Genomic DNA, 26,356 nt, shown 5'->3' with positions numbered 1-26,356 from the left:
GACTCGTCCTAACTCCCCAGTCAGCTGAGCCTCAGTCAGCCCTGTCCCCTGTTTATTCCCTTCCCCCTTCCAATGGATGGATGTGTCAGAACTGCCTCAAGAAGCCTGGCTTGTTTTTACTGGAAGCCTCTCTCCTCCCTGTGCTGGCCCTGCAAAGCCATTGTCTGTTAGATCTCATAAAGATAATATCTGAGAACATGTAGTACATGTACAGGCATTGACAGCTATTTCCCCAAGTAGCTTCAGAACATTGTTCTTACCTCCACAAACAAGATGGGGAAAATTCCAGTTCTGTCGCCTAACTTGCCCTCTGCCCAATTCTCATCCACCCGGCTGATGACAGTAATTATATCACCCTGAAAGGCAATAGGAATAGCATCAGTATTAATAATAATAATAATAGCAACAACAGACAGTTGTCAACATACTTCTCTGTGATAACGAATGGGTTTGTCTCTTGTACCACAATGAGAGATGAATCATGCTAGCCTTGGCCTTTATATCATTAAAATATGAAATAGTGCATCATTTAATGATCATTGCAAAGTCAAGAAGGCACTCCCCAGTGTGGCTTATTAAATCTCACCTATTTGTTTTTCAAGGTGGTATACAACCTTTTTTATGTTAAAAAAATATATCAATAATAAGGCAGCAAATAAAAGCATAACTATTATTTATTATTTTGTCCCTCTAGTTTGGAGACCAATATTATCCTAGGAGGAGCAGTTAGTTCTGGAGATTAGCAGTGGGCTGGCTCTGGTATGTGAGTCCTGACAGGTCACCAACAATGTCAACCCTTGCCCTAGATTGCCCTGGAATGCCTTCTAGACTATTGCTCGAAGCAGCTCACAATAACAATGTGTAGAACAGTAGTTTTAAAAACAAGATGAGTAATGTCCCCCCTCCACATGGTTACTCATATGATTCCAATTCAAAGTGTTGGTTTTGACCTTTAAAGCTCTTTACAGCTCAGGAACTCCTGATTTGCACCTACCCAGACCCTTAGAACTTCATTGGAGACCCTTCTCCAGGTCCCTCCTCTGAGGGAAGTTCTGACAGTGATGACAAGGGAGAGGGCCGTTTCAGTTGCTGCTCCTCATCTGTGGAATGCTCTCCCCAGTGAAGTGCACCCAACACCCTCACAGACATCCATTCAGCATCAGGGAGAGACCTATATTTCTCCCTTTCAGGCATAGCAAGTGGTGGGGGCTGAGGGGTCTTCGCCCCCCCCCCATTTTCCAAGGAGGGGGCTGTGGCCCTGCTCTGCCTCCTCCTCCCCACCAATGTCACACGGGGAGGAGGAGGCCGAGCACGGAGCTCAGATCTGTGCCCCCCATTCCCCACCTGGTTCATGAGCGCTCGCATGCTAGGTGGGGGCAAGACCCATCACATGACGTGTCATGTGACACACCATGTGATGCGTCCCTGCAATGTGGGGGGCAAATCTGCGCCCTCATCCCCTTTGATTGACAAAGCTGATTCTGTTCTATTGTTAGTGTGCTGCCCTTGCTTCCCATGGCTGTTCTGGGTGTGTGTTGCTTTTGGTATGTTGTATAAAAATGTTAATGTTTTATATGAATTTAAATTTTGGTATAGTGTATTTATTTTTATGCTTTTAAATGTAAGTCACTTGGGGACTTTTCAGGTAACATGCAACTAAATCATTTAAATAATAACAACAAACATCCCATCCAATCTCTCATTGACTCTGAAAGAGTACACGCCCTCTGGTAAAGATTTGTTTCATAAGCTCTTTGATGGATGAAGAGAGAACCTGTAAGGTGGGCTTCTCTATGTTGCATATATTGGGTATCACAACCCAAAAGGCTCTGTATCTTATTGCCACACTTTAGATAAGGATGAGACTTTCGCAGCATGACTTCTGGGATGAAATTAGAATAGGGGAGGGATGCACAGGAGGAAGTGACCTGTGTAAAATCTACCTCAGGCATAGGCAAACTCGGCCCTCCAGCTGTTTGGGGACTACAGCTCCCATCATCCCTAGCTAACAGGACCAGTGGTCAGGGATAATGGGAATTGTAGTCCCAAAACATCTGGAGGGCCGAGTTTGCCTATGCCTGATCTACCTAGTGGAATTTTTTTTTTAAAAAAAACCCTCCTCCTTTGAATATTATGTCATGTCATAAACTGTGAAACTCCCATTACTTAAAAAAAATAATCATACAGGGCGGGGGCTCTCAGAAATCCATTAAGCGCAGGCCAAGGTGACAGGATGAAAGCTGGGTTCACAATGAATTCAAGGACCATAAAGAAGCCCAAGTGGTCTTTAAATCAGAATACAATTCTGCCCAGGATGAGCACATTTGATGCTCAAATGATGGCAACAGGATGCTGATGGCAAACACATTAAATGGATTTTGTGGACTCTATATATGCTTGAGTGAGGAAAGAACATCTGTCTCTACTGCTGTTTTGAAAGGGTGCTTGGAAGCCGGGTTAAGCTCAACCACAGCCAAGAAGTAACCCTGACTCATGTAACTTCACAGAACCTTATATTTCTTGGACCCCTTGTAGGAAGGCCAGTCTTAAGTACAGCACTTGAAAACTTGAAAAGTATGAATTGCAGCTTGCTACAATTCACTCGGCTTGCTTAAGTGTGGCAAGAGATAATAAGGGCACAGCCTTTTTTGTGCCGGAAGTTTTCAAAATGGAGAAGCAAGAGTTGAACATCCCCTCCTTGTAAGTTGCAAAGTTGATCTCAGGTTGCCAGCCACGGGTCTGTTAATAAATTCTTCTCCCCTTGCTGAAATGTGAAACAGTAAATCCCAGCATTCTAACCATGCCACAGAGGTGGAGATGAGCTCTGTCTCCAGCAGCAAATAAACAGAATGAGTAACCACCGAAACAAAAGACAAATAAAGGAAGAAGAAAAAATAGCAAAAGGAACAAATCACAGCACATCCAGATGGCATGAAATGGAGACAATGTCTGCAGCTAGCAAAAGAAATTGTCCCTTTTCTGTGTCCCCTGTGTTGTTGTCAGTGATGTGGAAAGCCACTTTTAAAAGTGTTGATACTGTCGAAATGAGCAGCAGCAGATGCTGCAGTGAAAACTGGCGCTCACAGCTGGTTCCTCCTCATCCCAGGCTGTGATAACAACTGGCTGTTCGATATCTGAGCCATCCTCCTGCAGCTCCCCTTCAAGCTACCCCTAATCTCTGGGCTGTGTGGGAAAGATCCTTAAAGTGTAACTCGGCCTCATCATTCAATTTCCCACAGGATGGCCATAGACTCGAAATGTGAAGCTTGCTCTGTGTTATACTGTGAGCCAGTTGCTCCTTTACACACTACAAAGTGTTCCTCTTCCCGTCCTCAGATGCTGAGGGGCATATGCTTAGGAAAAACTAATGGCAGTCCTATTAATCATACTTTCTGCTTTCCACCAAAGCATGGCGGGCTGCTCTGAAATACTGGTTAAAGATTTCCGAATTTGGCCTGGGGAAGGGATTACTTTTACATTTAACCAGGGAGGAGTCTATCAGCTCATGGTTGAAAACTATGGCCCCAAAAGTCTCCTTGATTGGAGTTTCATCATCCTTTTTACATCATCTGGGTTATGATATTGCCTTAAATCCTTGAGGCAGAGGTTATGGGATATTGCATCTTCGCTCTCAATCCATGCAACTTGCGAACCGTTTGTGTCTGGAATTCAATATGGGCATGATTTTCAGTTACCCTTGTATCTTATGAATCTGTCATTACCCTATTATTGTTGACTGTTTGCCAAAGCCAGATTAAATGTACTTCCATCTGAAGTTCTAAACGGCAGACTGACCGGCATACCCTATCAGAATAGACTCTGTTTATGTTCTTAGGCTGTCGGTTGTAAGAAGCATATCTTTCTACACTGTGGGGTGTATAAACAAACCAGGAATCAATTAATTAAACCCTTATTTGTTAATTAACCTGCAAACTCTGAAACTTTCCATGTCAAGTATCTTCTCAAAGGTAAGTCAAATGATATTGCCCTGGCTGTGGCAAAATTTCTCTTGTAGGTGATAATAAATAGAAACCTGCATTTTCTTCATAAAACCTAGTGACTGCCTTGGTATCTTTCCCTTGTATCTCTGCTGCATTTTGTTTTCGAAACTGTTTGTGTGGGTGTTTGGTCCACAGTAAAGAATGTTTGACACAAACAGTGGGGCAAATGGAAAATATTCAGAGTGCTTAGAGGATGAAATGACCATGGTACCTAGCCATCTTGTCTCTCCTTGCTCAATCCCGAACTGTTTTGTTTTATAACAGCATTGGGTTAATTGAGTCGTCATTATCAATTTTATATAGCACTGAAATTGTAAAGGTGTCTCACAAGTAGTTTACAAGTATAAACCCAACTGTAATTACATGGAAAACTCTTTCTTCAGCACTGAAAGTTGTGGTCAATTGATAGTTATGTTACATGTCATGAAATGTGCCCAGAGGCAACCCAACATGCAGACTCACAGAACTGTGGGTCACGGGGTGCCGAATGAAGAAAATATGGAGCAGTAAAGTGGTAGGAAGAAGGTGGGGAAAGTTGTGGTTATATTTGAATTGCTGGTGCTACAAGTATATGGGCATTTTGATATGAGCATTTTTCTAGAGAAGGTGGGCTTTGGAGCTGTGCTCACATCATTCAGTCATTATTTTACATCTTGGTCACTATACGACCCACAACAAAGACAGACCCAGTGGGCTTTTGTGTTGGACTGTTCCAGGAAGATTTTATAAATCAACGTTTCCGTTAGCCAAACGCCAATCTTCGTTTTGTGGAAAGTTGATTGGGTTTTTCCTTTCTCATTAAATGTTCAGTGCTGGATTTTATAAGAAGTCTTCTTCAACTCCTCATAATCATTTATATTCATGATTAAAATAATGCACAGCTTTTTCAATGAGGTGGCATTTTGCAAAAGATTGGTTGCAGCACAAAGCTTTGAGATCCTTAGATGAAAGTTTCTGTGGAGATGCCCAAATCTATCTGTTCTTGGCACATCCATGTAAATCAGCATCCCTCAACCTAGTGCTCTCTAGATAGAATCATAGAATCGTAGAGTTGGAAGAGACCACAAGGGCCATCAAGTCCAACCCCCTGCCAAGCAGGAAACACCATCAGAGCACTCCTGACATATGGTTGTCAAGCCTCTGCTTAAAGACCTCCAAAGAAGGAGACTCCACCACACTCCTTGGCAGCAAATTCCACTGTCGAACAGCTCTTACTGTCAGGAAGTTCTTCCTAATGTTTAGGTGGAATCTTCTTTCTTGTAGTTTGGATCCATTGCTCCGTGTCCGCTTCTCTGGAGCCGCAGAAAACAACCTTTCTCCCTCCTCTATGTGACATCCTTTTAGATATTTGAACATGGCTATCATATCACCCCTTAACCTCCTCTTCTCCAGGCTAAACATGCCCAGCTCCCTTAGCCGTTCCTCATAAGGCATTGTTTCCAGGCCTTTGACCATTTTGGTTGCTCTCCTCTGGACACGTTCCAGTTTGTCAGTGTCCAGATGTTTTGAACTGCATCAGCGGTCCCAGGCAGCAGTTAGAAATGATGGGAGTTGTAGTCCAAAACATCTGGAGAGCCCCAGAATGTTCACAGGGTGTATTATTTATTATAAAAAAATGGAAGATTTACTTAAACCATGGGCAGCGAACCTGTAACACAGATGCAGCAAGTGACAAAGGTACCTGAGATGTGTGGGGCACTAACTGAGGAGCAACAGTCTCTTCAGATGCTGTCTCATGCTGCACTGATACCTGTTCTCCAGTTCAGCAGACTAGAGACACTATCTTAAGGCATCAAGGAAGGTTGTATTAAAATGGCACTATTTCAAATGGGATCGAACTTGTCTACACTTGCTAAAAAGGTTGATGATCACTGACTTATACCTTAGTCATCTAGACGGTTGTTGGCATTAATAGTAGTAACTGAATGAGTGAGCATGCCTGTTATATTGTGCCCTTACACAGAACCACTAGGTATACTTCCCTAATAAAGACCAGATAAGAGCCACAATAAATCATTGGTCATCATCTGAACAGGGCATGCTTAAATGAGATCTCTGTCATGGGCGAGTGAACACCAGACTTACCTTATGAAATGGCAGACAGTCTGTTTTTTCATTTCTGTTCCTGGACTTCAGATCAAAGTTATAAAGTGCTCTGCACAGGGGGAGTGGCTGTGGCAGCTGTTTGATAACTTGCACTGAGTTTGTTGGGAAAACGCCACTGACCCCGTTGATCTCTCCTAGGTACCAGTTTTCATCCAGCTGACGGTGCAATATAATGGTGTCACCTTTGTTGAACCTCAGTTCTCCGGGGTTGTGCCCTCTGTAGCTGTACAAGGCTTTCGCCTGGGGAACCTTCAAATAAAAGAAACAGAGAAGGGACATAGCTTGCAACAAGCTTGAACCATGAGTGATTCCGCGCAGTTTATGTTGACTTCAAGATCAGGACCAGCGTCATGGAAACGAAAACCATTTCTCCATGTCTTTAAAATGACAGGACCTAAAAAGCAGCAATTCGCGATTCATATCAGTGTCCAATATGACTTCTACCAATGAGTAATGTCTATCCTTCTAAAGTGATTTCATAGAGTTGAAATTTGTCTTGTGAACTGCAACACTACTCCTGATCATAATTTGGGGTTTAACAAAACAGCTTTGTTTGCATCCCCCTATTTTGTTTTCCTTACTCTGTTTTTTAAAAATATTACAATCAGATGTTTTTTGATAATGCTTTACGAGAATCACGGCTTTCATCCTCACAGATCAGTGTGATGACAGCATAAGCAAGGTTGACTGTGCAACAAAAGGTATTCTGAGAACAAAATTCAAACTTTCTTGTTGCACAATCAAATACATTAATAAAAAGACAGTGCTTGTCTTTATATGACACACAACCCAGTCTAAGGGCTTATCCACACTTACCCCTCTCCTTGCTCTTTCCAGGCATTGTCAATGATTTAAACCTCCATGTATGAGCACTTTCATACTTTATTTATTTATTTTTGCTCTGGAGCTTCCCCCACGAAAACACGCTCTTTAAAGCTCAATCGGAGCAAACGTCAATCTGTGGGAAACCCAAATTGTAGCTACAATTCAGCTTTAAAGAGTGAGGTTTTTTTTGGGGGGGGAAGCTTGGGACAAAAGAAACAAACAAATGCTAGGACACAGAACATTAAAGCAGTTAAAGCACGGAAAGTTAAAGTCGTTTAGATCTCATTGATTTTCAGTGTATCAGACTGCAATACGCTTTATAATTCATAAGGGTGTTACTGTTGTTATTCCCTATAAAATCAAATGGTAAGATTTTACTGAAATCAGAAGAGTTAAGGCGTTTGCCTCTTTTCTTTTTAAAAAAACCACAACTTTTTTTTGCCAGCTTCCAAAGTAAAAATGGCTGTTGAGTTGCAATATCAAATTTACTGATCTGAATCCTATTTTATCCACTCTGAAACTTTCAATTTACTATACAATAGACCGGATAATTTAGTCTGCTGGAGCAAACCCAGAGAGCTTCACTGGATTCATTGTCCCTGTTGCAGGTATGATCTGAGAGCAGTTGCGCAAACTACTCCTGCGCCTCCGCCCCCCCCCAAGAAGCATAGCAGAGATAAGGAGAAGGGTGCCGATCACTACACAACGGCTTCAAGTGTAGACCTCCCTGGGCCCATCAGGCAGGGAGCACAGGTATCTGCATCCACTCGAAAAATGAGGTTGCTATGCTCCCAGTGCCAGGAAGTGATTGAACGATACAGTTGGGTGCAAACACCAGGCAGCATAAGAGACCTCATGAAAGTAAATGGACATGCTGTAGCTTCCTTTACACACCTCATACACAGTGTATTCCAAATCTATCCCGAAATTGCTGGTGAAAATGTAAAATAGTTACAAAGTCTGAACAGCTGCATGGAGAGGACGACCCACAATGCACTGCTTTCCGGCGATAAAGAGGACGAGTGGGGACCAGCAGAAAATGTTGCAGTGTAGAGTGATTCCTGTTCGCTATTCCAGTTATGCCATTTCATTTCCTCTCCTCCCTCAGTTTTCAATCCCCCTTCATCAGTCCGCTAACCATGCCCACTGAACATGCTCAGTCTTTACTGGAATAGGTTAATTTGTGTGTGTGTGAGTGTGTGTGTGTGTGTGTGTGTGTGTGCACCCTGATAGTTTCCCCCTTTTTTCAATACTTCTGAAAACCTCAGTGTTCCCCAGAGTCTAATGTTGCCTTCTACCAGTGCATGAGTAGTGCCATTCTGTCTATGCAATGTCAGGCACCTGGAGAATTGAGATTGCTATTAGAACGTAGGCTAATTAGGCAAAAAAAATAATTTTAAAAAATTGGTCCTTCTCTATCTGGACTTTATGATAAGTTCAAACTTGAGGTGGAAGCTATATCTGTTGGCGGCTGCTTAGCTGTTTAGCAGCCTATGCCAATTTCATTTCTACTCATTTCAAAATTATATTCCTTCCCATTTTTCATACTGTTCTGCACTGCTGTTGTTGTATTAAATATTATATATATATATATATATATATATATATATATATATATATATGATGGAATCATAGAACTGTAGAGTTGGAAGGCATCCCAGGGGTCATTTAGTCCAGCCCCCTGCAGTGTGCAGGAATCTCAGCTAAAGCATCCATGACAGATGGCCACCCAACCTCTGCTTAAAAACCTCCAATGACCTTCATTGGTTGACACTGACTTTCCATGTATTTTTTTATGCATTCTGCCTTAAAATATTCTATGATTCTTTTGCACACATTTGATCCTAAAACATTTTTATATGTATTTTGGCATGCTTTTGGAACTGAGAGCTGTATTGCAAAATCTGGAGAAGTGTGAAAACTGAAGGCTAGCTGTGTTCCAATCTATGAGCAAGAATAGTCTGGGAAGCACGAATTAGGTAAAGTCACTTAAAAATGTGAAGAAAATAAAGCCATCAAGTATCCCTACTTTCATTTACCAAATTCTAGGGGAAATCATCTGGAAAAGGGTTCTTGCCACCCAACTTGTCATCTTCCCAGAGAAATCTGGGCTGGCTGCTGCTGGAAAGTTTTCTTTTTGGTTTTCTTTAAATAGCCTCAGATCAGGCCTTGGGCTGTATATACACTATGCCTTTAAAGCACATTCAAAGCACATTCTTTCCTCCCAAAGAACTATGGGCACTATAGTCGACCCCTCACAGAGTTACAATTCCCAGCAACCCTTAACAAAGTACAGTGGTACCTCAGGTTAAGAACTTAATTCATTCTGGAGGTCCGTACTTAACCTGAAACTGTTCTTAACTTGAGGCACCACTTTAGCTAATGGGGCCTCCCACTGTCGCTGCCATGTGATTTCTGTTCTCATCCTGAAGAAAAGTTCTTAACCTGAGGTACTATTTCTGGGTTAGCGGAGTCTGTAACCTGAATCATCTGTAACCTGAGGTACCACTGTACAGCACCCATAATTCTTTGAGGGAAAGAACGTGCTTCAGATTTGAAGGTGCATGAAGCCAAAGACAGCAAAGCAATGAAGAAATGACTGGAAAGTAAGAAGTTGATAATGATGTTGTCTGGAATTCCTGTGAAAAGGGAATGAAGAAAAGAGGGAGACAATGTGTTGGAAGCAGTCATGTTTGTTTGGTTTTTTTAAACTTAGGTGGCACATCATTGGTCCTCTGGCTCCCATTACCCCATGATGGCTGGGATTGAAGAGAGGTGGAATCCAGAACATCTGGAGGGCACTAGGTTGGAAAAGATCCTGACTGAAAGCCTCTGAGTTCAAATGAATCACTCCCAGGATGCAGATGGGAGCAAAGCATCCTAAATGAGCTGCAGTATCCAAGCACACATCCTTTCTTTCTTTCTTTCTGAAGAGCCAAAGGTCAGCAACTGCCCCAGCTTAACCTGTTCATTTCTAGTCTAAAGACAATCCCTACCAGTGGATTCCAGGTCTGTATTAAAATACAAGACACACACGATGCCTTTAACAGGCATTTTGAGCCCAAGTGGCATAGACTAAATATATAGTCAGCTCTACAAATGCCAAACTTCCCACCTCCCATGTTTTAGAGAACAGATTGATATTAACTGTTCATGCCAAAGACAGCAGATGCAAATGGCTTATGCTTTTTATAGCTCAACGTTAATTTCCAAAGCCCTTAAGCTTAACCCTCACCTTTCTCACATTTTGCAACTTGAGAGTTGCAAATCCTATTTTGGGTATACATTAGTTGGCAGGGAAGCTAAAGCCAAGTATTACAATATGGTACGGTTATGCTCATTGTGCCTTCCGTAGGTTTCAAAACGATAGTGCTGCCATCAGCAGAGAACCCCCGAAGTATGGAAAGGAAACAGAGTGCTCTACAATAAAGGGCTCCCCACACAAGGAGAAATCAAATGCTCATAGGCAGGGACTGCATGAATGATTTTGGAGAGACTGTTGCATTGTCATTTTTAGGCAAGAAAAGAGTTCCTGTTACTCTAATGAAGTCTCTGGCATTCCTTAAACATTTGGAGTCTAACAACTTGGCAGGGGGTTGGACTCGATGGCCCTTGTGGTCTCTTCCAACTCTATGATTCTATGATTCTAACTTCTGAAGGTCCACACTCATACCCTACTGAGGTCAACAAGCCACACTCCTAGGAAAGTATGCAAAGGATTGCAGCCTTATGGCAGTTCTCACTTATTAATTATTATTATTATTATTATTACCCCGCCATCTGGCTGGGTTTCCCCAGCCACTCTGGGAGGCTTACAGCACATATAAAAACATAGTAAAACATCAAGCATTAAAAGCTTCCAAATACAGGGCTTCCTTCAAAGGTCTTCTAAAAGTTGTGTAGTTCTTTATCTCCTTGAAATCTGAAGGGAGGGAATTCCACAGGGAGGGGGACACTACCGAGAAGGCCCTATTAATTTCCACCTAGCATTTCCAGTAGCAAATGCAATGTTTTGATTTACCGGTAATACCTTAGCGGCTTCCAGTCCCTGAGCTCCTGGTTATGCTTCTCAATAGTTTGCCAGCACCACTGGAAACTGTAGTTTGGTTGATCTCATAGTTATCACTAGTATCACTACTGGGACAGGTGGGGGTGATGGATATTATTATTATTATTATTATTATTATTTCTATTTCTATACTGCTCTTCATCCAAGGATCACAGGGTGATTTACAATATAAAAACACAAAAATACATAGCATAGTAACAAATAAAAACAATACAGTCTCCCACAGTTTCAAAGGTCATAGATGGTTTCATTAACCAAAGGCCTGGCAGAATAGGAATGTTTTTGCTTGTGCCTAAAGATATGTATTCAATATTCATTGTTGCAGATGGATGAAGATTAATCAAAGTGATTAAAAAATAAATAAATCTGACTGTTCTTCCTTTTAAATATTACTAACTGCTCACACAATGATTCACTGTTTCCAAATTGCCCTCCCACCATCCAGCACCAGCACAGCCTGTCAAAACTGAAGCTGAGAGAACAGTTTTTAAAAATACCATTTCTTGAAAAATGCCATATTGTACAGAACCAAATCAAATGTGCCCAGCAAACTTTGAATTTGATGGATTTTGTAAGTCTGCCAGTGCTATTAACTGCATAGTTTTCTTCATCCATGTCACCTGCGGATTTGATGGATGCTTTTGGATCGCATTTTGTAATTGTTGTTCCCTGCCTTGGGAATCGCTGCATTGAAAGGAAGATTATAAATTGCCTAAATAAAGAAAGTTGCAAAGTAATGAATTTTGCTTAGCCATACTAACTAACTGTGAGTGCTGCAAACTGCAAGGCATGTAGGAAGTGGCCTTATAATAACTCAGGCCATGTCTCCATCTAGTTCAGAATCATCTACACCTCTGCACTGACTGGCATTGGCTCTGCAGAACTTAAGGCAGGATTCTTTCAAATTCACAACCAGAGATGCCAGGGACTCAGCACTGGACCCTGCAAAGCATGGGCTCTGCCACTGAGCTATGACTTTCCCCCAAATGTATAGCCCTCTCCTCTCTGCTCCAAGCTTGAAAGGACTTGGTACCTTCTGTTTCTCATTGCACATATTTATCTTGGCAAAACCATGCAAGCTCCGAAGTGGTACCTGGTTTTTTGTCAGGCAGAATGGAGATAATAGCCAAGGCTTAGTTCACACAATCAGTTAAATGAATTGTAACGCTTGGCATGTCTTGCATTGTCTTTATTTACCACCTAACTGCCTGGGAGAATGCAAGTGATCCATGACAGCTGATCTGAAACTGATTTTAGCTTTGTTTGCGCTGGCTTAGATCCACAGCCTGGTTGGCCATTAGACACAAAAATCACCAACAAAATCTGCCCACAGACAATACATTGCAGGGTGCAAGTGTAGCACCAGTCTCTGCATTAGGCCGGTAGCTTTTACACCACATCATCTTATGCTGCACAATTCCTGACTGGCTAATTCCTAAACAAACAGTTGCTGGAGTGCAAGCCTGCTTAGGAACCATATCCCAGAAGCGCTCTTGAAGTTTGAGGAGCACGAGACAAAATTGGGTGAAGTATTTCATGCAATGCTTACCTTTGTACTGTAAGCATGTTTTTTTATACACATTTGCACACCCATCTCCATCCTCCAACCAGGCAAGTAACTCTCATTGTCAGAGTTGAAGGGCACATTCCCATCCAAACAAAAAACACTCAAGGAAGATGTGGAGAAAGATCAGTTAGCTTAGGAGAGTGGGTGTGGCTGGGGAGGGGGTTTGGTCTGTGGAGGATCCAAAGGCCAGATACAGAGGTCTGTATACAAGTTTAATATAATAATAATATGGAGGGGCCACATCTGGCTCCTGGGCTTGAGGTTCCCCACCCCTGGTGTAGAGACTAACAGTGTGGACTATAAACTTGGTACCTCTTTGGTTCAATTTCCAATTCATCTTTTAACCTGCCTTAGACTTAAGCAATGTTGGTAACATTTGAGTTTATATGTAATGGTGGAACAGCCAGACATTTAAGCTTCTGAGGTGTACAAATATCAGTGGAGCTTAAAAAAACATTCCAACACATCCTGTAATCCATTAATTTTTCATTCAAATCTGGATATTAGAAAAAATACCCCCAACAACTATTTGTAAGAGTATCGCTGAAACAAGAATAGCTTTTACATTGTGTTCATGGAGGTAGAAGCCCTGTTTCTGCTGGGCCCAATCCAAACCGTTTTTTTTTTGTGTACCTCAAAGTATTTTAAAAGAAGGGATAGCACGCTAAACTGTTTCCCTGAGTTGTTGTTGTTTTTTAAAAAAACTTTTAGATGTTTTAAACAATCCTCTGGTCCTACACTGGTGCTTCAAGTAAATTACTACCACTGCTTTATGCTGCTTTCAATGGAACAGCGTAGTTCTGGGTCTCAGATTCCGCTGTATATAATTCTTGTACTGTACACAAAGTTATACAAGAATTATGTGGCAGAATCTGAGAAATGGAACTGCTGGAGGGAAAGCAAAGCGATCGCTTCTTGGAACTTCCCAGGAAGCCAGAATTCAATTTCCTTTGCCAGCCCAATGACACCCCAACCTCCCTGAGGCTGATTAGAATCCTGCGATTCATTGCCGCCTTGTGTGTAACAAAACTGTCGCATACGTTTCTTCCTTAACAGAATGCCTCTGGGCGGGGGCAATCTGGAGCGGAGAAGCAGTCAGGTACATTACCCCTCTCACAGCTGCGCATTTTTATGCTGCGACATGCTCTCCTCGAGATTGTTCTTCTTCTCTCCTCTCCACCTCAATCCTGGCATCCTTGTAGGAGTCAACAAACAGCCTTTGCAAGTAAATAGCCAAGCATTAACATGGAAAGGACCCACAGCAAGGCATCACTGCTTTTGTCTTCTTTGTTGAAATGGTCACATCAAGGGTGAGAAACCAATGTCAGCCCAAGGGCCATGTTCCCTTTGGGAAGCCCCATGCCAGTGAAAGTGGGTGGAGACATGAATGTCCATTTTAGCTTTCTGCAGCGGGCTAGTCTTCACACACACTCACACATCCCTCTTGATCATCTATACAGCTAAGCAAGAAGCATGTCAAGTCCCACATTCCACCCATGCAAAAAATCCAAGGAGCTGGTAAAATATGTGTCTTGGGCAGAGGGTATGTGACCTGAGGATTTATTGGCCTGAGGTAGTCCGGGGGGAGGGGGCTGAGGCTGCCCATCCATGGTTTATGTCCTGCCTGTTACCTCAGAGATGTTCCACAGAAGCAAGCCAGTTTCTCCTACACCTCCTTCAAATGAGAAGTGAGGAAAATCCTTGGGGAATGTTTGGGCTCAGCCCCAAAGTTTGTCCTGAAATGTAGCCATTCCTACCATTAGGCAGAGTGAGGCAGTTGATTCAGGAAGCTGATTGAGGTTTTGTGAATGAGTAGCCAATTACTAGTTACTGAGGCTGCTGTCCTAGGTATGCTTATCCGGGAATAAGATCCATTGAACACCAATGCAACTTACTGCTGAGTGGATATTTATAACATTGCATTGTTAACTTATTAGTATCATATTTTTACTATCAGAGAGACTTCCTGCTCCGGTATGATGGCGACCAGCACTCTACTAATGTGAGCTCGTTGATTTTATCTTTTTATCTTTTATCTTTTTATTTCCCCTTTTCTTACTCCTTTTAAAGACTTTTAATGACTTTTTAATCATTTTAAAAATGACCTTTTAAAGACTTTTAAAGACTTTTTTAATGAACACTGAGCCCTGATAAATTTAAGCACCTCACCGCATTCTATCCCACGCTTTGTATCTCCGACTTTTCTTGGGAGCTTAAAGCTGAATTGATTATCTCATCACATTGCGAAGAGTTTACAGGAAGACTCATGGGCTGGTTTTTTAAAAAATCACTTGAGTGGCCTTGAGTACCAAGAATTGAGTACTAAGATTCCTGCATTGCAGGGGGTTGGACTAGATGACCCTTGTAGTCCCTTCCATCTCTACAGTTCTATGATTTATGATCTTCCCCTGTGTAAAGAGTTTTAGATTAACTGTTTGCCCAGTCTTTAAGGACTGCCTTTATACAGGGCAAACACAGATTTGTGTCTACACTGGTGGAAAAAGGGAGCTGCAACCAATCCTGGAGCCCCAGATGTTGCATTCAGAGTGAAATGTTCACATGTGAAGAAGCTCTTTGGTCTGCTGATTTCATGTCACCCAGGGACAAAAAAATATCCACTCACTACAATACTCCCTCTAGGATGTCCCAGAGGCAGAAACCTTTCTTGAAGAACACACCTTTGATACTGTAGACTAGATCAAAGTCAGTAGTTAAATCTGCTCTCATGGTGAAACATCAACAAATCTGGGGCTGCAATAATCTTAATTCTACTTAAAGTAAGTAAAACAATTGAACTTCTGAGTAAGCATAGCTAGAACTAAGCTGTATCTACAGATCATTTTATTTCCCTGCTCATATACACAGACATCAACAAAAGGAAGTTTGTATCCTATCCTACCTTTCAGATGAGGGCACTTTGGCCCCTCCAAATTGGTGACATTTTGCTATCAGCATCATATTTATTACCCACCCTTCACCAGTAGGTGAAGGTTGCAGATGTCATTATATTAGTGTATAGCAGGCATAGGCAAACTCAACCATCCAGATGTTTTGGGACTACAAGACCCATGATCCCTAGCTAACAGGACCAGTGGTCAGGGATAATGGGAGTTGTAGTCCCAAAACATCTGGAGGGCCGAGTTTGCCTATGCCTGGTGTATAGCGTATTAGTGGCGGATTTATACTGGACCATCTACACATAATTCCACCTTATTTGTTTTTTACTAGTCGCTGGGTTGATTTTGCTGCCCAGAAACCCTGAAAAGGCCCCGTGCTGAGCAGCACACAGTGGGAAAATCAGGAATTAGGTCACAGCCTAAGTCACCAGCCAGCCAGCCAGCCAGCTAACTGTAATGTGCACAGCAATGTTTCTATTCCTCTGGGGCTGTTTTAATCCTTTGCCATCAAGTATTCAAGAAAAAGAAAAAATAGCCACTATAGTGAGTATAGTGAGTGTTTTAAAAGAGTAGAGGGTAACTTAGGGCAGAATTTTTTTCAGATCACTTTAAGTTACCTCTTTATATTTCACCCTTTAGCAACAAGCATCAAATCCTGCTCTACTCTCATAATGACGGCAGAAGAAAGAAACGTTTACTTCTTATTGCAGGCAAACAAACAGGCTGGCTCTCTTTCAAAGCAGCAGAGACCATCCCCATATGCAGTGAAGTTTTAACCACACTCTGGACCGGGGGGGGACGGACGGACTTGAAAAAAATATTAGGGAGGGCCCGAGTAAGCCCCGCCCTGCATAATCGATCACATGACAGGGTGCATGCACACCATTTGAATGGCAATGTCCATCAACTGGGGGGGGGGGGCGCTGGCCCCTAGGAGTTGGCTACCATGCTCTGGACCCAGACAGCCAGGTCCAAGAAAGACAGGGGTCAATAGGGCATGTGGCTGGACCTATTGCCACCAGACCTTGTCCACACCAGCTGACTGCATAAGCTGAAACCAATCCCACAACACATTCTTGATAGTGGCATTGGGTACTTCAACTGGAGCTGCGACAAGTGCAAAATCAAGATCATTCTGAAGTCACGTGACCTTATCCGCAAAGTGTGTAACCAGTTGGCCACAGCGGGTCTTTGAATGCCCCAGAGCCCCACCCCCTCACAGTGGGAGTGGGCAACCTATTCTTATATTGCTCCTATTCTTAAAACACGCTGTCATTCTTTAAGTGGAGGGTGTCATTGTTTTTTATGCCACAAATTATAAAGCGAAATGGCCTTAGAATAAACGTTTATCCATCTTTTAAGGTCTACATTGATTCTGAGGAGACCTCCTTTGCCCTGAAATTCTTCCTCTTGCACAAAATGTAAATTTTAAGTAAATAATCCCATTAAATATTTTCACCTGCATAGCCTGCATTAATGAGACAAGGTAGTCACAGTCACCAGAAGCTGTTGCTGTATGTGCAGGAGTTTCTTACTTTTCCTCGTTACTTTCAATGAAACGTTGGTTAATTGCTCACATTGACCTACTTTGCATTTATTTAATGGGAATGTGATGTACAGAAGCTTTTCTTTGAGCAACCAATTTGGTCACACACATTTGACTATTAACTGAACGCACACACTGCTTAATGAACATCCAACAAATAATTTTATAGTTTTTTTAAAAAATGATCTTCATGCTGATGCCACCATGCCAAGCAAATTGTACCGGTACATGTGACTTTGGACTTGAAACTTGTTTACGCCGCTGCAGCTGACCAACAGAACAAGCAACCTTTTTAGTGAACATCTCATTCTACTATAGCCCATTCAGCTTAAGCTCCACTATAGGGAAGCTTCCAGAACGCTTTTCAATCTTTGTGGTGGTTTGGCTTATATAAAGAATTACGATTCTTGAGAGAACTCTTGAGCATAGTTGATTTCCCCCTTTAGTGTTCTCCAATGACACTCAGAATTGCCGACCCAATTCTGAATGGAGCTGAGGGGAGTTCAGCCATCTCTATCTGAGAAGGAAATCTCTATAATGCTTGCTTGGGCTCCACTGAGGGCCAATCCAGAACTAATTGCATGGGTCTGTTTTTAAAGCAAGTTGATGGGAGAGGGGGAACTAGTTGGGATGAGCACTCAGCAGTTTCCTGAGCAATGAGAAGTAGCAGTGCAGGATTTCCCCCCCCCCCCAGTTTGTTTTGGGATGAGAGAATGCTATAACCTTTAGAGCCCAAAACACACAGCCCTTATGTCTTTTCTTGAAGCCAAGTTCAGAATCCACAAACTTTCTTTTTCAGTCCCAAGCAGTGCATCACATCCCAGTAGCTTGGAGCAGATCCTGTGTACCAAAAATTGTTGCCCACAAGGGTTCAGTTCAGGAATGGCCAGTGTGGAGGGATGGAGACACTTACCTGGCCTCTTGGTACCAACATTGCTGCAGTTTACCAGGGGGAAGAGGGAAGGAGCAAGATGGCAGGCAGGTTGGCGTGGTGCGGGTACCCTGCTGGAGCCAATCCATTGCTCACACTGTTACATTTGCTCTGTGCCAAGCTCCCCACTGCCTCACCCATCTGCCTCTCCCTACAGGGAAGCTACAGTGATTCTGGTGCCAGGAGACAAAGCCCTGTGAAATATACTTGGAGTCGAGAGTGGATTTCATGCTCTTTATTCAGCTCATAGTGGTGAGGAGGAATGGAAGTTCCCCCAGGATGTCTGCTTTATATACATTATTTACACAATGGGACCCACGTGATTGGCTAATTCCGGGATTCACCTATAAGCCAATCAGGTTGGAGATTCACTTCTACCTGGAGCTGGATTGGGTGGCTCCTGTGGACCACTCAGACTGCTGCATTCTGAATTCTATTGTTCTAGGACCAATCAGACTGCTGCATTTTGGATCCTATTCAACTCAGTACATAACACCCTGTCACCCCTTCCTGCCAGGCACTCCTGGTATTGTTGTAAGGGGGAACAAAACAGAAGTATATAAAATTATGAGTGATGTGGAGAAAGTGCATAGGGGGGAGTTTCTGTCTCATCCTGCCCCCAGAATACTAGAACCAAAGACGACTCAATGAAATTGAATGTTCATAGATGGAGCACAGACAAAAGAAGGTACTTCTTTGCATATTTCAACCACTGAATTGACTCCCACATGATTTAGTAAAACCATTACATTAGTCTCCCAGTAATTTCAGAAAAACATTTCATGCCAAGTGTTCTCTGCACCAAGGGGTCTTTGACTTTTGGTAACAGCTCAAAACAATTTCACAAGCATTCAAAATTTGTCACAATTTCAAATTTAAATCTTAAACTAAAGTTTAAAATTTGAATGCTTTAGGCTGTAATCCTATACTCATTTATCTGGAAGCAAATCCCATTAGACTCGATGGGACTTACTTCTGAGACTGCATGTATTGGATCACACTGTTTGTCTTGTTATTATGCCTTGATTTTTTAATTTTTTGCAAGTGTCAGACATGATCTATCCTAAGCTGTCAACTCCTCAATGCTAAATGACAATGGATGACTTCTATCAAATACAGCCAAATATGAAATACTATTTCATGTCCATTGTCCTGTGCATATTAACTGTCAAAGTCAATTAAATGTTGTTTCTTGTCAAATATCAGGCGTTGTTACATATAAAATCAAAGTCTAATACTGAAATCAAATATTATGTTAAATACTGCGCTCAAATGTTTTAATAAACCAGAGAAGATTTAGTCAAGTGAATATCTGAATAAAAAATTGCAGAAGAGAATTTTTGAAAGGAACACTGGAGACAAATTCATTTCAGCTCAACTTTCAGCTCTATCGCTGGTGGTTTTAGGCTTTCCAAGGAAAACAAAAATAGATTTCTGGCCTCAGTTGAACGATGATGATCTAATATGCTAGATTTACCCATTGCATAAAATAGAGGGTGAGGAGGGGGCGGAATACATATTGTGTGAAGAAAGTTGTTCAAAGCTTCTCTTCAGAGCTCGAAGAAATGTGCACTGTGATTTTGCTTAATGAGCTAGTTGCAGCTTTTGTTGACATTATATTTATTATAAGATTCCCAGCTCATATTATTAGATTTATATAAAAAAGAGGGGGGAGGGTCACTAAATTAAGAAAGAGATATCATGGAACACCCTATTTGCAAAATTTTACAATTCCAAAATACACTTTTATATACTGCCTTTGGCTGTACTTGAGGGTTGATTTTTAAAAAAAATCCACTGGAAAAATGGTTATGTCCCTGTGGAGATGGCAGTATTGAGACAGTGGCTCATGTGCTTCTGGCTTGCACTCTTTATAAAGATTTGAGGAGTGAGGTTGTCCATGCCGGGTCGCTCTACCATTGCTATGTGTCCTTTCTTTTAGCAGATCAAGATGATCAGGTGACAGCAACAACTGTAAGGGCTGGATTTTTTAGCGGGTTAGCAGTTAGAATAAGATCTACTATTTGATTATTGATGTAAACATTTTATTTTATGTTATTGCTGTGACTAGTGGCTGATGCAAATAAAGATTCTTCTGGTTCTGATACATAAAGACATCTCATTGGCTAGATCATCCAACAGTTCACCCACAAAGCCTTGAGTCAGTGAAATGCATCAAGAAGAGGCTGCATAAGAACGATTGAATGTAAAACCATTTATGAAGGGAACAAACCCTATAGGTGGTTGCTGCTTGCAATGCAGAACTGAAACTATGGTTGCCATCCCCATGGCCCTTCTTGTGATACAGTGGTACCTCAGGTTAAGAACTTAATTTGTTCTGGAGGCCCGTTCTTAACCTGAAACTGTTCTTAACCTGAGGTACCACTTTAGCTAAGGGGCCTCCTGCTGCCGCTGCACGATTTCTGTTCTCATCCTGAAGCAAAGTTCTTAATTTGAGGTACTATTTCTGGGTTAGCGAAGTCTGTAACCCGAGCATAGCTGCCAAGTGTCCCTTATTTGAAGGGACAGTCCCTTATTCCAGCGCCATGTCCCGCTGCTGTCCCTTATTGATGGATGTCCCTTAAATGATGTCCCTTAAATTTCAAAGGAAGCAGCTCCTCTCCCTCCCTCCCTGCTGGCCAGGGAGGAGGGAGGCTCCAACTGTGTTGCTTGGCTGTGTTGCTCACCCAATAAGAAGTCTAAGAACGACTGGGGGGGTGGAGCTTGCATGCCTTGTGCATGGCTAGTTAATGCAAGCTGAGGGGTTTTTTGAATGCTGGACGCCATTTTGTTGCACGTGCTGCTGAAAACTTTGCAGTGCAAAGCCAGGCCGGGGAGCCATCTTAAGTTGAGGCTGCATAGGCCTTGTGGTGCATGTGATTCAGATTCTGTTCAGTTGAACCTCTGGTTACAAAGTTGGTTGGACAGTGTTCTCGAAGCTACCCAGCATGAGTTTGACTAGACTGCAGGAGGACAGGAAGACTGGAGTGCCTGGCAGAGGTGAGGCTGCATGCCCCTTATTTTGGCTGCTGGTCCCTTATTTTCAAGGTTGCTGGTCCCTTATTTTCAAATCTGTAAGTTGACAGCTATGAACCCGAGGTACCACTGTACTTAGCAATCTGAAGGAAGGGAACAAAGAACCGGAGCCAAATAGACAATGGTGAGTGGGCAAATGCCACAACTTCCTTGCTTATCCAACCTATAATGTTTAACTCTTCGATGTATTGGCACAGATTGAGGTAAGAGAATTCTGATCTGGGCTACTTGAGATTGCAAGGGCAGCATATCTCAGATAACAAAATCCCCCTTGATATAGAAAAGTTCTGACTGCAATCCTATGGGAGGAGCTGTCCTGTGTGGACTGGTAACTTTTAAAATCCATTTTCCCAAGGGATGGAAGAAAAAAAATATACAGGGAAGCCACCTGCTTCCAAGGTACTCTGTGAATAAGATGGTTTAATTTGGGATGCTTTTGTTGTCGCAGACAACTCTGGGCTTGCGACACTCATCTCGCTTTACAGGCCGAGGGAGCTGGCATTTGTCCGCAGGCAGTTTTTCCAGTTCATGTGGCCAGAATGACTAAGCCACTTCTGGTGCAAGGGAACACCGAAACCAGGGCAGCGTACGGAAACGCCGTTTACCTTCCCGTTGGAGTGGTACCTATTTATCTACTTGCACTTTTGTCATGTTTTCGAACTGCTAGGTTGGCAGGAGCTGGGACTGAGCAATGGGAGCTCACCCTGTCACGGGGATTTGAACCTCCGACCTTCTGATCGGCAAGCCCAAGAGGCTCAGTAGTTTAGGCCACAGCGCCACTCGTGTCCCTATAATGAGAGATAAAAAGGTAAAGGGCCCCTGACAGTTAAGTCCAGTCATGAACGACTCTCATCTCACTTTACACGGCGCTCATCTCACTTTACTGGCCAAGGGAGCCAGCATTTGTCCGCAGACAGTTTTTCTGGGTCATGTGGCCAGCATGACTAAGCCACTTCTGGCAAAACCAGAGCAGTGCACGGAAACACCGTTTACCTTCCCACTGGAGCAATACCTATTTATCTACTTGCACTTCGAAGTGCTTTTGAACTGCTAGGTTGAGAGATAGGGAGCATCAAAAGCTACCACCTGCTACCTTATCATTTTAGCTGGGGATGCCATGCCTTTGGTATTCAAAACATGTGCCCTACTTCTGGGCTTCGGTCCCTCTCTTCCCCAAGTATAAGCCAGAGGAGTCTGGGCATCATCTGCTTGTGCTGGGAACAAGGCTGTTTAACTTCGCCTGAAACTTGGAGTCATGTGGTCAACCACCTGCAAGTCCAGCTCTTGCTCTTGTTGGTGGTTAATCCCATCAGACAGGTATGTGCATTGCCTTGAAAGGCAAGGTACATTTCACAGAAAGACAATTGACAAGGAAATAATAAAAAATTACCAGTCTCTGCAATCATACGTGGCAGCCATTAACAGTTCTTTGGAAGCCATAGATTGCACTTCCAGGATGAAAGGAGAGGTTGTTATTTACACAGTTTGTGTGATCAGCTTGCAAAACGCCCACATGTCTATTGTGGAGGAATGGTGCCATTTTATGGTAACTTCATTATAATTTCAGTTCTGTTTTTCTGCTTTTTAAGCAATTGAGATAACTTCAGTCTTGTCACCTAGAACAATACTGTCAAAAAGTGAGCTTGTCATTTCAATCTTTTCCTATAATTATTTTCTGGGAATTCAAGACAGTTGGAGTTTCTTTAACTTTCCTTTCTCCTCTTAGAAAAACTGCAGAGCTTCCGGCAAGCAAACGGTCCTTTTGCAGGTGTCTTCATGCAGTGCATCAATTATTTTTGGTATTCCTTTGGTTGATTTTAAATTGATGAGAAGGCTAAGAAGAGGCACAAAGTAGTCAAGCTGATCCCTTTTACTGAGCTTATTTCAACGAATCTAGGTTTACAGTCAGTCTATGGAGGCCTACGAAGTCGGAGACTCTAACTAAGGGCTTCTCCATATTTACCTTTTGCCCTGCTGTTTCCAAGCACAGGTCTGTGCTTTCCTGGTTTGTGTCTGATGGCACGTATTATTTTCCCCTCCAGAGATTTACCTGTGAAAACATGCTCTTTAAAGCTGAAGCACAACAAATGGCAATTTGGGTTTTGCAGTGGATTGCCATTTGCTCCCATTCAGAGTGGGTTTTCATGGGGAAAGCTCTGGAGCAGGAAGAAGAAGAAGAAGAAGAAGAAGAAGAAGAAGAAGAAGAAGAAGAAGAAGAGCTTGAAAGCATGGACCATGCCTGGAAAGTGTAGAGGAAAGGTACACATGGATAAGCCCTAACATTTTTGCATTTGCACATTCGGATATCTCACATAGTCCTCTTAAGGTAGGTGCCTCCTTTTGTCAGGATGAGGAAGAGTGGTGGGAGCTGCCTGCCCAAGAGCCCCCCAGGGAGGGCACAGAAGATGATGATTTAGATCCCGGATCCTGGTAGTGGGACACTGAAGGGATGTAGAAGGGATGAGGTGGGAGGTGCTAGCAGCAGGGGGTTTGGGTGATCAAGAGGAGTCAGGAGAAGATGGGTCTTCCAGGACAGGGTTAGAGGCAGAGAGGAGTCAGAGGCTGGCCCTGCTCCTCGGCAGCAGGACCGTCCCAGTCCTGCTGGCTTACCTCCCCCCTGACACCCCGATTGAGGAGAGTCCTGCGTGTTGCTGAGCAATGAACCAAACAGGCCCAGAGGAGGAGCTTGTCCCCTCAAAGCAGCCTCTGTGTGCTTGGGAAGGATCCAGAGTGAAAGGCTAGAGGGGGAAGGGTGGAGCTAGTGGTCAGTTTCAGCAATGCCTTAGCTGAATTAAAGCAAACCAGAGGACTCTGCTGTGTTGTTATTTTCTGTTAATAAAGAGCTAATTGTATTCCGTGCCTTCCATGTGTGTGCCTGCCCTGTGGTTGATTTGGTGCCTTGACAGCTCCTTGATACCTTGGCTATATAAACATAGTCTAAATGGCTAACCTTTTTTGGCCCAGGACCACGTTCACCTGTCCCAGTCATCTAGGGGTCACTTCACGCTTGCATGCTTCACACACAGACACATAGCCAAGAAGGCAGGCTGTGTACCTCTGTGTCATCACCCCCTCTCTACTCATCATATTATTAATTTGATGGTTGGAGGGGGATTTGCGTTTGTTGTATCAGGACACTGAATGTATACAAGGCAATGAATTAATTGGGGATTCACTCCTCAGGGAAGATTTCTTCCTTCTTTCCTGAGAAAGTTTCCTTAAAAAAAAAGAAGAGGCTAACTAGCTTTTACTTGATATTTTACTGAACAGAACATAGTTTTTAAAGCGCAATTAGTTGTAACTCTAGGTTGCATAAACTGGAGTGGTTTTCAGCTGGTTCAAACCAAACTGAAAGCTGAAACTTTTAGCTGAGTGTTTTTTTCACCTACCAAACCACCTAACCATTTTAATCTAGGAAAACTGAAGTACACTTAGCTTGTTTTTAAAGGCTAAGCTTCCCCTTAAAACAAAACAATTGACGCTGACTCTTCCATTAGCTAGATCTGTTTTGTGTGGGTCATTTACTTTCTACCCCTTCACCAAAACTGGAGTTTTGCCTAGTTTACTGCATCCCCTCAAGCTTTCCTGCCAGGGTAGAACTGAAAACTAGATTTTTGCAGGTTTACCACCATTAGAGTGTGGCTGGGGAAAAAAAGCTAAATTCCTTTAATTAAAGAAGGACATTTTGGCTCCTCTCGCTTTCTACATTCTATGGATGAGCAATATTCACCTCAGCTCTTTTGAAGTGATGTACACATCCTTCAGAGTGATTACTCGGCCCATTTCCATCTACTATCTTCAGTGTGTTGCAGAGTGTGGACAGTACTGTATTTAAAATCAGGCACTTTGAAGCACGGGCTTCGTATGAGTACACACCACAGGGAGCACCTGACTGACTGTGGCTTTCTAAGAGATCTACTGATGTGGGATTCATTTTTCTCAACAGTGTTGTGTGAAACATCCCTCTTTGGACCAGACTATTATATTGGTGCAATTTACAAGGTAGCACTAAGGTATGAGGTAAAAGCAACAGAAAAAGCTGAGATTCTCTAGGTGTGGATTCTTCAGCCACTTCCACATGCAGTGCTTATTCTGCGCTCCCAATGAATTGCAACACACACAGCCTTGCCTTTGGCAAAACAGCTTATGAGTGGCGAGCTCCATAGCTTGTTGAAAAGAACAATTCAGGAAAAGAAGATGTGCAGCAAGAAGAGTTGAGCATGGAAGCAACGTACTGTAGATATTCTGTAATCTTTTTGAATTGGCTGCTTTACTTCCCTTGTTTTTATGTTTGTTTTTTGCTGTTTTACGGCACGTCATTACATTTTATCACACATACCCTGTTGCTGTTAGCCACCATTTGGTGGAAAGGTGCCATGCAAATTTAACAAACAAACCATTCACTCTTCTTGGTGGGAGGTAATTTTATTCCTTTCCATTTTTTCAACACTGGTCATCAAGCTAAAAAATGCCTTGGTCCCTCTACCTTGCAGTAGACAACAGATCTGGAGAATAGCTTCATTTTAGTTGTGCAGGTACAGTACCTGCTATCTACCAGGTGTGAGTTTTCAAATATAAGACAGAGAATCTAGAAAACAGGAAAATGTTTGCCTCATGGCAGCCACTGCCAGCAGTGTCATTGGTCAATCATGAATATGATTATGATTGATTAAACTTCTATACCACCCTTCATTTGAGGATCACGGGGTGCTTCACAATATAAAAATGCATAACGTAGTAACAAACCAAAACAATGCCCACCCCCTGCATATACACACCTGCTCATCTTCTCCCATTTCTTTCTGTTTGAGTAATTTCCTTGGTTACAAATTAACTAAAAACATTTCTCTCTCTCTCTCTTTGCACTTCTGCAGCTTGCTCTGGCCTCTTTTTCCTGTTTTCCTAAGTTTCCAAGTGCAGACCCTCCAAGTGTCCCTATTTTCCAGGAACAGTCCCAGATTTATAGAAGCCCTCCAGAATGTCCCACTTTTCCTTCGGATGTTCGTCAGAGAAACGCTGGAGGGTTTCTCTGATGAACATCCCCAGAGCCAAAAAGATAAGTAACTATACAACCTTTAGAAGACAGCTGAAGGCAGCCCTGCATAGGGAAGTTTTTTAATGTTTAATGTTTAATTATTATTTTTTAATATGTTGGAAGCTGCCCAGAATGGCTGAGGCAACCCGATCAGATAGGCCGGATATAAATAATAAAGTGATGATGATGATGATGATGATGATGATGGAGGAATAGAACGTCCCTATTGTCATTGGAAAAATGTTGGAGGGTATGTAAGTGTCAACTCACACAATAAACTGAGGGCCCCTTCAGTCTGGTGCTGTTTCGTGGGCGTGCCCTGAGGCATGTCATTGACATAATA

At 42.7% G+C, this 26,356-nt stretch overlaps 1 protein-coding gene across 4 annotated transcripts in view; it reads right to left on the bottom strand.

The window, feature by feature from the left end:
- Positions 1-26,356, bottom strand: part of SH3RF2 (SH3 domain containing ring finger 2) — a 79,128-nt gene that overhangs the window by 39,160 nt on the left and 13,612 nt on the right. For 3 of the 4 annotated variants that reach the window (XM_083427090.1, XM_083427088.1, XM_083427089.1), the window contains 2 exons: positions 6,087-6,356; positions 261-356 (listed from right to left, as the gene is read on the bottom strand). In XM_083427090.1, the coding sequence (XP_083283216.1) occupies positions 261-356; positions 6,087-6,356 (366 nt within the window). The remainder of the gene's footprint in view (positions 1-260; positions 357-6,086; positions 6,357-26,356) is intronic. The other variant, XM_083427091.1, reaches the window with a different exon arrangement.

This window comes from Podarcis tiliguerta, assembly GCF_965153285.1.
Source record: "Podarcis tiliguerta genome assembly, chromosome: 2".
Lineage (NCBI taxonomy): Eukaryota > Metazoa > Chordata > Lepidosauria > Squamata > Lacertidae > Podarcis > Podarcis tiliguerta.
This window is presented reverse-complemented; position numbering and strand designations above follow the sequence as displayed.